Below are 15,140 nucleotides of genomic sequence, written 5' to 3' on the forward strand. Positions count from 1 at the left end.
GCAGCACATTCCAATGGCCAATCTCCCTTTCTGGGAAGAATTTCTTCCTAACATCTAGCCTAAACCTCTCCTGACACAGCTTGAGACTGTGTCCTCTTGTTCTGGTGCTGGTTGCCTGGGAGAAGAGACCAACCCCCACCTGGCTACAACCTCCCTTCAGCGAGTTATAGACATCAAGAAGGTCTCCCCTGAGCCTCCTCTTCTCCAGGCTAAGCAACCCCAGCTCCCTCAGCCTCTCCTCACAGGGCTGTGCTCCAGACCCCTCCCCAGCTTTGTTGCCCTTCTCTGGACACCTTCCAGCATCTCAACTTCTTTCCTAAACTGAGGGGCCCAGAACTGGATACAGGTCTCAAGGTGTGGCCTAACCCGTGCTGAGTGCAGGGCACAATGACTTCCCTGCTCCTGCTGGCCACACTATTCCTGTTATAGGCCAGGATGTCATTGGCCTTCTTGTCCACCTGGGCACACTGCTGGCTCATGTTCAGCTGCTGTCAACCAGTCCCCCCAGGTCCCTTTCAGCCTGGCTGCTCTCCTGCCCCTCTGACCCCAGCCTGTAGCACTGCATGGGGTTGTTGTGGCCAATGTGTAGAACCTGGCACTTGAATGTGTTCAATCTCATGCCCTTGGACTCTGCCCATCTGTCCAGCCTGGCAAGATCCCTCTGCAGATCTCTCCCACCCTCTAACAGATCAACTCCTGCCCCCAGCTTGGTGTCATCTGCACATTTACTGATGATAGACTCAATGCCCTCATCCAGGTCATCAATAAAGATATTGAACAGGGTGTCCCTGCTGACTGCAGGGAGGTTGGACTAGATGACCTTTGGAGGTCCCTTCCAGCCTGGACCATTCTATAATTCTATGAAATGACAAAGTTGGTTTCCCCTGGGCCCTCCACTGTGTTGCCTGATCTCTGGCAGCAAATAGCACCTTTAAAAGGCACTGAATTTAGTACCTGAAGTAGTTTTAGAAATGTCAGGGGTGTGCTGCCACTCCTAAGTGACATCTGTTACATGACAAGGACAAAGGCTTAGCTACCGAGAAAGTCACAAAATCTTTTCACCTACTCAGCAGTTTTCAGCATCCATTTCCCTTTTATGCATCTCCCTAAATCCATTTTCTGTGTCCTTTTCCTGCTCTGTACCTTTTACCCTCATTTTGCTGCTAATATCCAAAAGGTGGATACAGGGATGAGCTTCACTCTTATTTCTGCCTCTGTCTCCTGGTACAAGTTTGTTACAGGCATGTTTTCCACCTCTCCCTGGTGGTACTTCAGGGCCAGCAGAAGGGGAGGGTGGATAATGTGACATGCATTTTACTTTCAGCAAGCTTGTTATACCAGCTCTGAATTTTTCATGAAGGCTTCAGTAACCTGTAGCTGAAGCTCGGGGGGTTTCCACCACAAAGAGGTGGATCGGCTTAGCTCTCACTTCCCATCTGGCACAGGGTGACAGGGACAGTCGGGGGCTGAAGGAAACCTGAAGAAGAGAAAAGTTCATGTGGGACATCCATTGTGATGCATGAAAAGCTAAACATGTGCCTCTTGTAGGGAACGTAGCTTTGAAACACTTTACTTATCTCTGGCTTCAGATTATATTTAGCCAGGGTGTTTTACTTCAGACACTGGCACAGCTGTCCTGTCTGTAAATAATACTGCAGAGAGGCTCCTTCCAACCTGCTTTTTGCCAAGGCTTCACTTTGGAGTATCTCTTGACAGCTAGGACCACAAATTCTGTGCCTGCTGCCTGTCTGAAGGGAGATTTAAATTCGAGGCTGAGACAGTTTGAGGCTGTGCCTTTAAAAAGTCGTCACAGATCTTGAACAGAAAGCAATAAAAATGTAAATAAATCACTCCTGGGTGTGAAAAGGGAAAATAGAGATCATTCTAAACAATCCCATTGGGAGAGATAAGGGACTAAAACTGGTTGTACCAAAACAATCTTTCTTCTCCTCTTGCTTCTTCACTTGGGGAGTGAAACTATCTCACTTCTGCTTGACCTTGGCTGCACTCTTTTGTTGTGACTGGTATCAACTTGTCTACTTCTGTCTCTTCTCCCTTTTGTACAGGAGGGTGAAGGGGGAGCAGAGAGGGAGAAGCTGGTAGCTTCCCCTGGTCTTTGACCAGGGAGGTTCTTGTGCTGTTTATTAATTGCAAATACCTGTAAATATTGCAACTCCTGGATATTTTGTACATATTCATTGCCTGCCATTGTAGTTTTGGCTTGTAAATACAGCTTTCATCTGCTTCCAGCTGGGCTGGGCTGGCAAAGTTAACGCTGGGAGGGAAAATTCAACCCACCATAGAGGCTGAATCGTAAAGGAGGTACTTGGCAGCTTAGTGATTTTGGTCTTCCTCCTAAGGAATAACCCCCCCCCTCCTCCCCCCCCCCCCCAAAAAAAAAATCTAGATCAAAGGAAATGATCCAATTAATTGATTATATTTTAACTTGTTCTTTATACAATTAATTAAAACAACTCAAATATCTCTTTAGAAATAAATGGATGTCTAAACCCACTCTGGAAACAAAACTCTGCTCTGCCGTTTTCTAGCACTTGGCTCCCATAAGCCTCCGTGTGTGGGAGCTGAGCTGAGGCACCCCCCTGGAGAGCACTCTGCACACTCAGTCAATTACAAACAGTACCCATCCGTGGAGCATTCTGTAAGCAACATGAAAACTGGAAAGAAAAAGAGATTTCAGAAGTTGCAGGGTGCCAGAGTAATTCTAGTGCTGCAAACTTGCTCCCTAAGATTGCATTCAGTGTCTTTATATGCCCAGGAATTAATTTCTTTCTTTCTCTTTCTTTCTCTTTCTTTCTTTCTTTCTTTCTTTCTTTCTTTCTTTCTTTCTTTCTTTCTTTCTTTCTTTCTTTCTTTCTTTCTTTCTTTCTTTCTTTCTTTCTTTCTTTCTTTCTTTCTTTCTTTCTTTCTTTCTTTCTTTCTTTCTTTCTTTCTTTCTTTCTTTCTTTCTTTCTTTCTTTCTTTCTTTCTTTCTTTCTTTCTTCCTTCCTTCCTTCCTTCCTTCCTTCCTTCCTTCCTTCCTTCCTTCCTTCCTTCCTTCCTTCCTTCCTTCCTTCCTTTCTTCCTTTCTTCCTTTCTTCCTTCCTTTCTTCCTTATTTTCCTTTCTTCCTTTCTTTCCTTTCTTTCTTTCTTTCTTACATGGTCATGGAGTCTTTATTCTTCAGCACAAACTGATTTTGGTGATGCAACCTTGCTTCCTAAAGGTTGGTAATGGTGTCTTTATATAAGCAGGATTTATTTATTTAAATGACATGGTCATGGAATCTTTATTCTTCATCACAGACTGATTTTGGTGATGCAAACTTGCTCACTAAGGTTGCTTTTTTGCGTCTTTATATGCCCAGGAATTTCTTATTTACTTATTTATTAATTGCGTGGTCATGGAGTCTTTATTCCTCAGCACTGATTGATTTTAATGAGGCAAAGTTGCTCACCAAGGCTGGTGTTAGTGCCTTTCTATAACCAGGATCCGTGCCCAGGCAGCCAAGAGGGCCAATGGCATCCTGGCCTGCATCAGGAACAGTGTGGCCAGCAGGAGCAGGGAGGTCATTCTGCCCCTGTACACTGCGCTGGTTAGGCCGCACCTTGAGTACTGTGTCCAGTTTTGGGCCCCTCAGTTTAGGAAGGAGGTTGACTTGCTGGAGCGTGTCCAGAGAAGGGCAACGAAGCTGGGGAGGGGTCGGGAGCGCAGCCCTGTGAGGAGAGGCTGAGGGAGCTGGGATTGCTTAGCCTGGAGAAGAGGAGGCTCAGGGGAGACCTTCTTGCTCTCTACAACTCCCTGAAGGAGGTTGTAGCCAGGTGGGGGTTGGTCTCTTCTCCCAGGCAAGCAGCACCAGAACAAGAGAACACAGTCTCAAGCCGTGCCAGGGAACGTTTAGGCTGGAGGAGAGGAGAAAGTTCTTCCCAGCAAGAGAGATTAGCCATTGGCCAGGGAGGTGGTGGAGTCACCATCCTTGGTGGTGTTTAGGAAGAATCTGAATGAGGCACTTGGTTCCATGATTTAGTTGATTAGATTGTGTTGGGTAATAGGTTGGACTCAAAGGTCTTTTCCAACCTGGTTAATTCTATCCTATCCTATCCTATCCTATCCTATCCTATCCTATCCTAATTCCTATTCCTATTCCTATTTCTATTTCTATTTCTATTTCTATTTCTATTTCTATTTCTATTTCTATTTCTATTTCTATTCTATTCTCTCACAAGGATCTGATGAACTGGGTGAGACCATACTGGATGTGACAAACTGGGTCATGAGGCCCAACCAGATGTGGCGATCCTGGATGAGACTTAAGCCAAATGACCGTGTGTTAACACCTGATGGGGGAAAAGGAGCTGCCTTCTCCTACAGTGGGAACTCCTGATGATTACAGATATGATGCTGGCACGTTCCGATGAACGCCACCCAATCGGGAATGCCGACTACCAGCTGGCGCTGACCAAACGGGTGGACAGGCCACCCGCACTTAACCCGGAAAGTAACATGCCTCGGCATGCTCGAAAACTAGCCAGGATTTATCACAGTATATCACAGTATCACCAAGGGTGGAAGAGACCTCAAAGATCATCAAGTCCAACCTGTCACCACAGACCTCATGACTAGACCACAGCACCAAGTGCCATGTCCAATTCCCTCTTGAACAACTCCAGGGATGGTGACTCCACCACCTCCCTGGGCAGCACATTCCAATGATGAATGAGTCATTCTCATTCTCATTCTTCTGAGTCAGTAGTGCCTCCAGGAGGATCTGCTCCATGATCTTTGTGGGCAGAGGTGAAACTGACTGGCCTGGAGTTCCCTGGCTCCTCCTTACCCTTTTTGAAGATGGGGGTAATGTTTCCCCTTTTCCAGTCTGTGGGGACTTCCCCAGGCTGCCATGACTTTTGAAATAGAATAGAGAGGGGTTTAGCAACCTCATCTGCCAGTTCTCTCAGTACCCATGGGTGTACCCCGTCACGTCCCATGGACTTGAACACTTTCAGGTTCTTCAGATGATAACCAACCTGATCTTCACTTCCGATGGGCAGTTCTTCCTCCCCGTCCCTGGCATTGTCTTCCATGCCATCAGGAGTGTGGCTGGAGGCCCTTGCAGTGAAGACTGAGGTTGCTTTTAGTGTCTTTATATGCCCAGAATTTTCTTATTTATTTATTAATTCCATGGTGATGGAGTCTTTATTCTTCAGCACAGTCTGATTTTAGTGATGCAAACTTGCTCACCAAGGTTGGTTTTAGTGTCTTTCTGTAACCAGGATTTATTTATTTAAATGACATGGTGATGGAGTCTTCATTTGTCAGCACAGACTGATTTTAGTGCTGCAAGCTGGCTTCCTAAGGTTGCTTTTAGTGTCTTTATATGCCCAGGAATTTTTTATTTCTATATTTATTTTAATTATGTGGTCATGGAGTCTTTATTCAGACTCATCTAGCACAGACTGATTTTTAGTGATGCAAACTTGCTCACTAAGGTTGCTTTTAGTGTCTTTATATGCCCAAGAATTTCTTAATCATTTATTTATTGATTAATTGACCCCATGGTCATGGAGTCTTTACTGTTCAGCACAGACTGATTTTAGTGATGCCAACTTGCTCACCAAGGTTGGTTTTTGTGTCTTTATATGCCCAGGGTTTTCTTATTTATTTATTAATTACATGGTCATGGAGTCTTTACTGTTCAGCACAGACTGATGTCTGGGGATGTCAGGGGAGATACAGGCTGGATGTTAGAAAAAAGTTCTATACAGAAAGAGTGATTGCACATTGGAATGGGCTGCCTGGGGAGGTGGTGGAGTCGCCATCACTGGAGGTTTTCAGGAGAAGACTTGACGGGGTACTTGGTGCTGTGGGTTAGTTGCTTGGGCGGTGTTGGATTGGTTGATGGGTTGGACGCGATGATCTTGAAGGTCTCTTCCAACCTGGTTTATTCTATGTATTCTATGTATTCTATGTATTCTATGTTAGTGATGCCAACTTGCTCACTAAGGATGGTTTCAGTGTCCTTATATGTCCAGGATTTTCTTATTTGTTTATTCCATGGTGATGGAGTCTTTATTCTTCAGCACAGATTGATTTTAGTGGTGCAAAGTTGCTCACCAAGGTTGCTTTTAGTGTCTTTATATAAGCAGGATTTATTTATTTAAACGGCATGGTCATGGAATCTTCATTTGTCAGCACAGACTGATTTTAGTGTTGCAAGCTGGCTTCCTAAGGTTGGTTTTAGTGTCTTCTTATGCCCAGGAATTTCTTATGTATTTATTTAAATGACATGGCCATGGAGTCTTTATTCTTCAGCACAGACTGATTTAAGTGATGCAACGTGCTCACCAAGCTTGGTTTTAGTGTCTTTATATAACCAGACTGAACAGTCCCAACTCTCTCAGTCTGTCTCCACAGCAGAGCAGCTCCAGCCCTCTGACCATCCTTGTGGCCCTTCCCTGGACACCTTCCAGCACCTCCAGATCCTTCCTGTAATAGGGGCTCCAGAAGTGGATGTGCTGATTGTACCCAATCACCTCTTCGTTATTTTTCTGCCTCAGCAGTGCCTCCAGGAGGATCTCCTCCATGATCTTCCCAGGCACAGAGGTATTATTTGGCTTTTACTTCTTTGATGCCACGGAATTTATTCAACAGCTACTCTCTACTTGTCTGTTTCATAGTGTATTTAGTTTTGCTTTCATAGTGCATTTAGTTTGCTTTCATAGTGTATTTAGTTTTCTTGAAGATCTCTTTAGGTTCTATGCAGGTATTTTTGAGAGAGGACTGGCAAGTCTATTCACCAACCCTTCTGGCTTGCCAGGATTGTGTGGTGATGTGCAGAAACTTCTGGGCACAGGTGTGATAAGATCTGCTTCACTGCAGCACAGAACAGACTCAGCTGTGTGACACTGGGCAGCCAGCTTCTTCCTAGGAAGCAGCCACCCATCCTTCCCCTCCGGTGGGACTGTTTGAATTCCCTCAGCCTGTCCTCATAGCAGAGCTGCTCCAAACTCCTGATCATTTTTGTGGCCCTCCTCTGGACCCTTTCCATCAGGTCCATGTCCTTCCTATACTGAGGGCTCCAGACCTGCACACAGTACTGTTTTGTTCTGTGCTGCATTTGTCAGGAGGATATTAAATAATCAATGTCAGATTTGGCTTTTGTCTCTGGGGGTCAGTGAATGTAACCTGTTCCCCATAAATTCTGGGTTTATGAGGTGATATCTCTGCAGACCTTTGAACTCAGGCAGCCTCAGCTGGGAGGAACACTGCACTTTATGAGCATGTTTAGGGGCTGGTAAGGCTGTTTAGAGTCTGAAAAGTCTTCCCTCCATAAATCATGCAACTGCCTTACAAGAGAAAACTCTGTTTAGCTTTGGACAAACAAACCACTCTTAAAAACACATCTCCTCTATCTATTCCTCTATCTATACCTCTGCTGCAAGGCCAGGCTGAGGGATCTGGGGGTGTTCAGCCTGGAGAAGAGAAGGCTCCAGGGAGACCTAATAGCAGCCTGCCAGTACCTGAAGGGGGCTACAGGAAGGCTGCAGGGAGACTCTTCGCATAGGCCTGCAGGGACAGGACCAGGGGCAATGGCTTTAAACTAGAGCAGAGCAGATTTAGATTGGATGTTAGGAACAAGTTCTTCACTATGAGGGTGGTGGAACACTGGAACAAGATGCCCAGGAAGGTAGTTGAGGCTCTTTCCCTGGAGATACTGAAGGCAAGGCTGGATGAGGCCCTGGGCAACCTGATCTAGTTGGGGATGTCCCTGCTGACTGCGGGAAGGTTGGTCTGGATGAGCTTTGGAGGTCCCTTCCAGCCTGGACCATTCTATGATTCTGTTCCTACTGGACAAAAATAACCAGTGCTGTCAGATACCTTCTTGTCTTTGCATCTTTCCTTGGGGAATGTATGCAGCTAAGTTTATTACTGGTGAGTTTTCAGCACTGGTCAGGCCACACCTTGAGTCCTGTGTCCAGTTCTGGGCCCCTCAGGTTAGGAAAGATGTTGAGATGCTGGAAGGTGTCCAGAGAAGGGCAACAAAGCTGGGGAGGGGTCTGGAGCACAGCCCTGTGAGGAGAGTTTCAACAATTGTCTCTAATTATTTATGGCCAGCCATGTTCACACATGGGTATTTTGGGCTGGTTAGGGGTATTTGGACTATTTCTGTTAAAGAAAGCAGAGCTTTGTATATTTTGTTCAGTTTGGGGCACCTCAATCCAGGAGAGACATCCAAGAGGAGGTGCTGGAGCCAGGGCAGAGAAGGGCAAGGAAGCTGTGAAGGGCCCGGAGAATAAATCTGATGAAGAGCAACTGAAGGAGCTGGGGATGGTTAGGGTGAAACAGAGGAGGCTGAGGGGAGACCTCATTGCTGTCTACAACTACCTGAAAGGACCTTGTGGAGAGGCTGCTGCTGGTCTCTTCTCACAGGTAATTAGTGACAGAACAAGAGGGAACAGCCTCAAGCTGTGACTGAGTAAGTTTAGGCTGGACATCAGGAAGAATTTCTCATGGCAAGAGTGGTCAGGCATTGGAATGTGCTGGGCAGGGAGGTGGTGGAGTCCCCAAGCCTGGTTGTGTTTGAAGGTGGTTTGGATGTGGTGCTTGGGGGTGTTTAGGGGTGAGCCTTGTAGAGCAGGGTTCATGGTTGGACTTGGTGATCCTGAGGGTCTGTTCCAACCTGAATGTTTCTGTGATTATTGTATGCATTAGTTAATTAGAAAATTAAAGTGACACAAACCCCCTCAGTTCTCCCTCTCACCTCAAACCCAGCAGCAAAGTAGAAGGTAAATGAGATCAGATGGGACTGCTGTGCTATTCCCAAAGCCTTACCTAACCAAAGTCAGGTTATTCTTTCTTTACACAGTGGTTGGCAGCCAGATACATATTTAATGGGGTTCCATTATATCCTATAGATGCTGGCACTGGGATACTTTCCCCTGGGGCATTCTCTGAACAAAAGAGGGGAGAAACTGACGACTCCACTTAGCACATGCACCCACAGCTCCATGATAAAAGGCAGCACTTCCCCATGCAACACCTGTTGTTGTAGTTGGGTTAATTACTTTTCATTGTCATCAACTGCCTGAAATATTCATCACGGTGCCTGTAATTTCCCAAATCTGAAAGCAACACCCATAAAACCCAGCAACTCTTTCACTCTAATATTTCAGGTGTGGTGTTCTGTGGGTTCAGCTTTTCTTTCTTTCCCCTGGTTTGGCTCTCTGGTGGGGTGTGGTTCTGAATTCCGCTCAGAAAATTACATTGATTCACAACTTTGTTTAGCAAAAATTGATCTCTGGGGCTACTCCTCCCCCTCTGCTCTGCCCTGCTGAGACCTCACCTGGAATATTGCATCCGGCTCTGGGCTCCCCAGTTCAAGAGGGACAGGGATCTGCTGGAGAGAGTTCAAGGGAGGGCTACAAGGATGATTTGGGGACTGGAGCACTGCCTGGTGAGGAGAGGCTGAGAGCCCTGGGGCTGTTTAGTGTTGAGGGGCTTTAATAAATGTTTATCAATATCAGAGGGCTGGGGGTCAGGAGGGAGGGGACAGGCTCTACTCAGTTGCTCCCTGGGATAGAACAAGGAGCAATGGATACAAACTATAGCACAGAAGGTTTCACCTCAACATGAGGAGGAACTTCTTTACTGTGAGGGTCTCAGAGCACTGGAACAGGCTGCCCAGAGAGGTTGTGGAGTCTCCTTCTCTGGAGACTTTCAAGGCCCTGTCTGGATCTGTTCCTGTGTGACCTGTGCTAGATTGTATGGTCCTGCTCTGGCAGGGGGGGTTGGACTTGATGATTTCTTTGGGTGCCTTACAACCCCTGACATCCTGTGATACACTAAAGCACTGCTGCTTAGAGCACTGTTTCTGCAGCATTATGGTTACTAAATGTACAATAACATAGTTTAACTTTCTTCATTCCATTTTCAGTCCCCTCTCTCTCCTGTATTCTCCTACATTACATGATAGGTGAACTGTGGTGTGGCCCCGATAAATACTCATAGAGTCAGAGAACCATAGAATTGTCAGGGTTGGAAGGGACCTCAAGGATCATCCAGTTCCAACCCCTCTGCCATGGGCAAGGACTCCTCACACTACATCAGGCTGCCTGGAGCCACATCCATCCTGGCCTTCAAAACGTCCAGGGATGAGTCTTCCACCACCTTCCTGGGCAACAAAGGAGACTATTTTCTCTGACATGAGTCATGATTTTAAATAGTTTTTAAATAATTTATTTTTATTTTTAATTGAGACAAGGTTAGCAGAAAGGAAGGAGGTGTGAATGGAGGAGCCCTGTGGCTAAGCATCTGGAGTAGGTTTGGGCAAATCCGACCTGCAAGCCACCTGGCTGTACCTAAGTCTGCTCCTGTTGTAGGTGAAGGAACATGTTGTTGTTGCTGTGCACAGAAGTAGAGTTGGATCCAGGAGCACCCAGCATTTCTCACTTTTTTCAGTCATAGAATCATAGACTTTTTAGGGGTGGAAGGGACCTCAAGGAACCATCTAGTTACAATCCCCCCCTACCTCACACTACAGCAGGTTTCTCACAGCCACATCCAGCCTGGCCTTCAAAACCTCCAGGGATGAGGCTGCCACCACCTCCCTGGGCAACCTGTGCCAGTGTCTCACCACTTTGTAGAACAAAACCAGCCCTAATATAGAAATGGCTATCCCCAAACCCAGTTTCTTAGCACTTTCACAACGTCATCACAAGGTGAGTATCAAGTTACAACTTGAGAGAATCCTCAGCCATTGCATTCCAGATTTTGATTGAGGGTTGTGACATCCTGGTGCTCAGCAAAGATCCTGCAGTGCAAGTAGGTGGTTTAGTTTCACAGACTTTCTCCAAACCCCAATCCTTTTTCTTTGGAAAGCCCAAGAATGTTTATTCTTCCCATATCAAGATGCCTTTCTTGTGTGTCTACAGAACTCTCATTAGCACAGAAAAAAATTCATTAGCTTTGCAAAGCTGGCAGAAGCAAATCAGCAAGCTCTGTTCTGCTTTCGAAAGCTTTCCCTTCTCATAGCTTTGAAGCATGGATGGCAGCTGGAACTAAGAGAGTATCAGTGAGAAAGACAAAGCAAAAAGAGAAGGGACCACTGTGGATTTGGAAATAATCCACTTCCTAATCCCAGAAAATCCTCAGGGCTCCAAAGGAACCTGTGAGGTGAAATTGCCTTGGCCCTTCCAGAGAAGGGCCACAAGGATGATCAGAGGGCTGGAGCACCTCTCCTGTGAGGACAGACTGAGGGAGTTGGGACTGTTCAGTCTGGAGAAGAGAAGGCTCTGAGGAGACCTTCTTATGACTTTCTAGTATCTGAAGGGGGCTACAAGAAAACCGGGAAGGGACTTTTGAGGGTGTCAGGGATTGATAGGACTGGGGGGAATGGAGCAAAACTAGAAGTGGGTAGATTCAGATTGGATGTTAGAAGGAAGTTCTTGCCCATGAGGGTGGTGAGAGACTGGCACAGGTTGCCCAGGGAGGTGGTGGCAGCCTCCTGCCTGGAGGTTTTTGTAGCCAGGCTGGATGTGGCTGTGAGCAACCTGCTGTAGTGTGAGGTGTCCCTGGCCATGGCAGCAGGGTTGGAACTGGCTGATCCTTGAGGTCCCTTCCAACCCTGACAATTCTGTGATTCTATGATTCTATGTGTAAATTGTCATGGTACATATAAATGATCTTGTAGTGTGTCTGACATGGTGCTCAGATAAATGTGGTACTTCTGCAGCAGTCAGCACCTGACGTGTGAAGGAGTTGCATTTTTTCCACCTCATTGCCTTTGGAGAATTATTCTTCTTAGCAGAGTCCTGCTGGCCACAGCATGGTTGAAACTGACTGATGCTGAAAAGCACCCTCAGGTGCCAGCTGCATGGTGTTTTGCTCACCTCTGATGCTTACTGCCCTTCTCCCAAAACATTTCAGTGTGCTAAACTGGCAGCCACACCATTCTCTCTTCTGCTGTAGTTGTCTTTGAGCCTGGTGTACAGGAGAGGGCAGGATGTTTTGGCTGCGCAGGAGTAAACAGGAGCTGGGTGAGTTTTGGGTGCTAGGGAACTGTGGTGTGAATGGGTTCTTCTGAGTGAAGCCTGGTGGGTCTTAACTTGTAGATAGCTTTGCCTTGATGGAGCTTGTAAAGTAAGATCACACAGAATCACAGAATGTTAGGGGCTGGAAGGGACCTCATCCAGTCCAACCCCCCTGCCACAGCAGGAGCACCTAGAGCAGGTCACACAGGAACACATCCAGGCAGATTTTTAATATCTCCAGAGAGGGAGGCTCCACAACCCCCCTGGGCAGCCTGCTCCAGGGCTCTGTCACCCTCCTGTTTCCATGGAACTTCCTCTGCCTCAGCTTCCACCACTGCCCCTTGTGCTGGCATTGGGCATCACCCAGCAGAGCCTGGCTCCAGCCTCTGGGCACTCACCCTGCACATCTTTATCAACATGAATGAGGTCACCTCTCAGGCTCAGCTCCCTCACCTCTCAAGCTCCAGAGCCCTCAGCTCCCTCAGGCTCTCCTCATAAGGAAGATGTTCCACTGCCTTCATCATTTTTGTGGCTCTGTGCTGGACTCTTTCAAGCAGTTCCCTGAGGTCCTTCCTGAACTGAAGGATCCAGAACTGGACACAATATTCCAGATGTGACCTCAGCAGGGCAGAGCAGAGGGGGAGGAGAACCTCTCTCAACCTACTAACCACAGCCCTTCTAATCCACCCCAGAATGGCTTTGGCCTTGGCCACAAGAGCACATTGCTGGCTCATTACTATTTGTTTAACCTTTTTGGAATTTCTGGAAATTTCCTAATTTCACCTTTTTGGAAACTTTGGAAATTTCCTCATTGAAAACTCATCCCACTTAGGGGAGTTACAAACAAAAAAAGGCAGAGAAAGAAAACCCAGCCAAACTTTACCAACCCTTCAGCTGTTCTCTTGCACTTTTTCTCTGTCTCCCCTGCTTTTCAGGTGTAGGCCTCCAGCTTGTTTGCTTTGAGAACATCACACAATCTGTGTGAGCATGAGTTGTGTGTTTTTTCAAGCTCAGGTTAGAGGGGAGTGTGGCTATGGTTAGTTGGGGCTGTTCAAGCCTTTAAGCTCTGAGCAATTTAAAAGCGAGTCCTTGCCGTTGAGCTGTCCATCAAGGAGCTTGTTGTCTGCAGGCCTAATGTCATATCCCTCTGTAACAAGAGTTTGATTGACAGGGAAGTTTGTTTTGGCAGGAGCAAAGGTCAGCATTTTGCTGACAGCTGAACAATGGAAATCTTGCATCATCAGTCTGTTTTCTGGAGAGATTCATGCATCTCCATAAATGTAACATACGCCGGCCAAACGCCGGCCCCGGGCGAAGCTGCCGCGCTAGGCTGAGCTTTGGAACGCTTGGCAAGAAAAAGTTCTCTCTGCTTTGTCCATCTCCTTGAGGAGAAGGCTCGAAGTGCCTGTGGGGATGGCTTGTGCAGTGGATCACAGTGAAAATAGCTGGAAATAATTGTCTTGTGCCTGTGCAGAGAGTTACAGATGATGATCTTCAAGTCCTTGCCTCTGTCTTACACGATTCTGCGTTTGGCACAGGTTTGGATCTTAGGTGTAACGTATTGACTGATGCTGGAGCAAAGCTTGTGGCAACATTCCTCCAGGAAAACTCCAATCTGTGCTACCTTAACCTGATGCTTAATGATATTGGTGCAAGTGGAGCAGAGCTGATAGCAACAGCGCTCCGTGGGAATGAAACTCTTAGGTATTTGAGCATGACTGGAAACAAAATAGGAAACAAAGGTGGGATTTCTTTGCTTCAATGCTGCAAATCAATTCAGCCTTAGAGAAGCTGGATCTTGGAGACTGTGATGTGGAAGAGACCACAGTTCACATAGCTCTGATGTTGAAAACCAACACTTCTCTTGTGGAGCTACACTTGTGCAAGCGTGAAATGAAAAACTTTGGTGTAGAGCGACTGTGTGAGGCACTGTATGAAAACTCCAGCCTGAGATACCTTGATCTTGGCTGTAATAAAATCAGCCATGATGGTGTAAAGTTTCTGGGAGAACTACTAAAATGGAACCAGACCCTGGAAATCCTAGACCTTGGTGCAAACAGAATAGAAGATGCTGGAGCCATCTACCTGCGTGAAGCATTGGCTTGGTACAACAGGACTCTTTGAGCATTGTCAGTGGTAAACAATGGTCTAAGTGGCAAAGGAGTGGTGGCTCTTTCAGATGCAATGAAAACAGACAGGGAGCTTTCCTGTATTTACATCTGGGGGAACAAACTGGATGAAGCCACCTGTGTGGCATTTTCAGAATTGATTCAGACAGGCTGCCTGAAACCTAATTGTACAGACGTGGACCCGTACAAGGCCGATGGGCACGTTCACCTTGCAGAGCTCTCCCACGGCCTTCAGAAGCATTACTACTGGACACCAAGCTCGGGGGAGGAGACAAACAAAGATGCTAATGCCAGTCTGGCAATTGCAGCTGTTACAGAGTACCTGTGAATGAGGTAGTAGCTTGATGTGCTGTGTATGCCTTGGCTTTCCCTGTCTGGTTTTGAGTAAAATAGTATTGAACTTGCTGCATGTTTCTTCAGGGTCTTTAGTCTAGAAGGGGGAAGAACAAATTCTTCACAGAAAGAGAGACTGGCCATTGGAATGGGCTGCCCAGGGAGGTGGTGGAGTCACCATCACTGGAGGTGTTTAGGAAGAGACCGGATGGGGCACTTAGTGCCATGGTTTAGTTGATCAGATGGTGCTGGGTGATAGGTTGGACTTGATGATCTTGAAGGTCTTTTCCAACCTGGTTAATTCTATTCTATTCATCTGACCCACACCACACAGAAGTGCCTCCTCTGCAGGGCACTGTTGCAGAGTGAGCAAGATGGTAACTGACTTTGTCACCTCCAACAAATGACTGCACCTGTGCAGCACTTTCCCCTCCATTTAAAAGAGACAAAACCTTTTGGCTGCCTGGAGTTTTAAGGATTAAAAAATAATCTCTAAGTACTTTTGGCTACAGAAAAATTATGCAAATATCTCCAAGGTTTTTTAGGCTAAAAGTTACCACTGAGTGACCGGAGTTGTTTAGCCTGGAGAAGAGGAGGCTCAGGGGTGACCTCATTGCTCTCTACAACTCCCTGAAGGGAGGCTGTAGCCAGGTGGG

The 15,140-nt window shown here is 46.7% G+C and overlaps 1 protein-coding gene across 1 annotated transcript; it reads left to right on the plus strand.

Annotated features, from left to right (window-relative positions):
* Nucleotides 1–4,391: 4,391 nt before the first annotated feature.
* On the plus strand, nt 4,392–14,479 carry LOC104299171 (leucine-rich repeat-containing protein 34-like). Its single transcript, XM_054173327.1, is given in 3 exon segments — nt 4,392–4,494; nt 13,411–13,770; nt 13,773–14,479. Coding segments are annotated over 3 exon segments (1,170 nt in total).
* Nucleotides 14,480–15,140: the final 661 nt, after the last annotated feature.

This window comes from Dryobates pubescens, chromosome 1, assembly GCF_014839835.1.
Source record: "Dryobates pubescens isolate bDryPub1 chromosome 1, bDryPub1.pri, whole genome shotgun sequence".
Classification (NCBI taxonomy): domain Eukaryota; kingdom Metazoa; phylum Chordata; class Aves; order Piciformes; family Picidae; genus Dryobates; species Dryobates pubescens.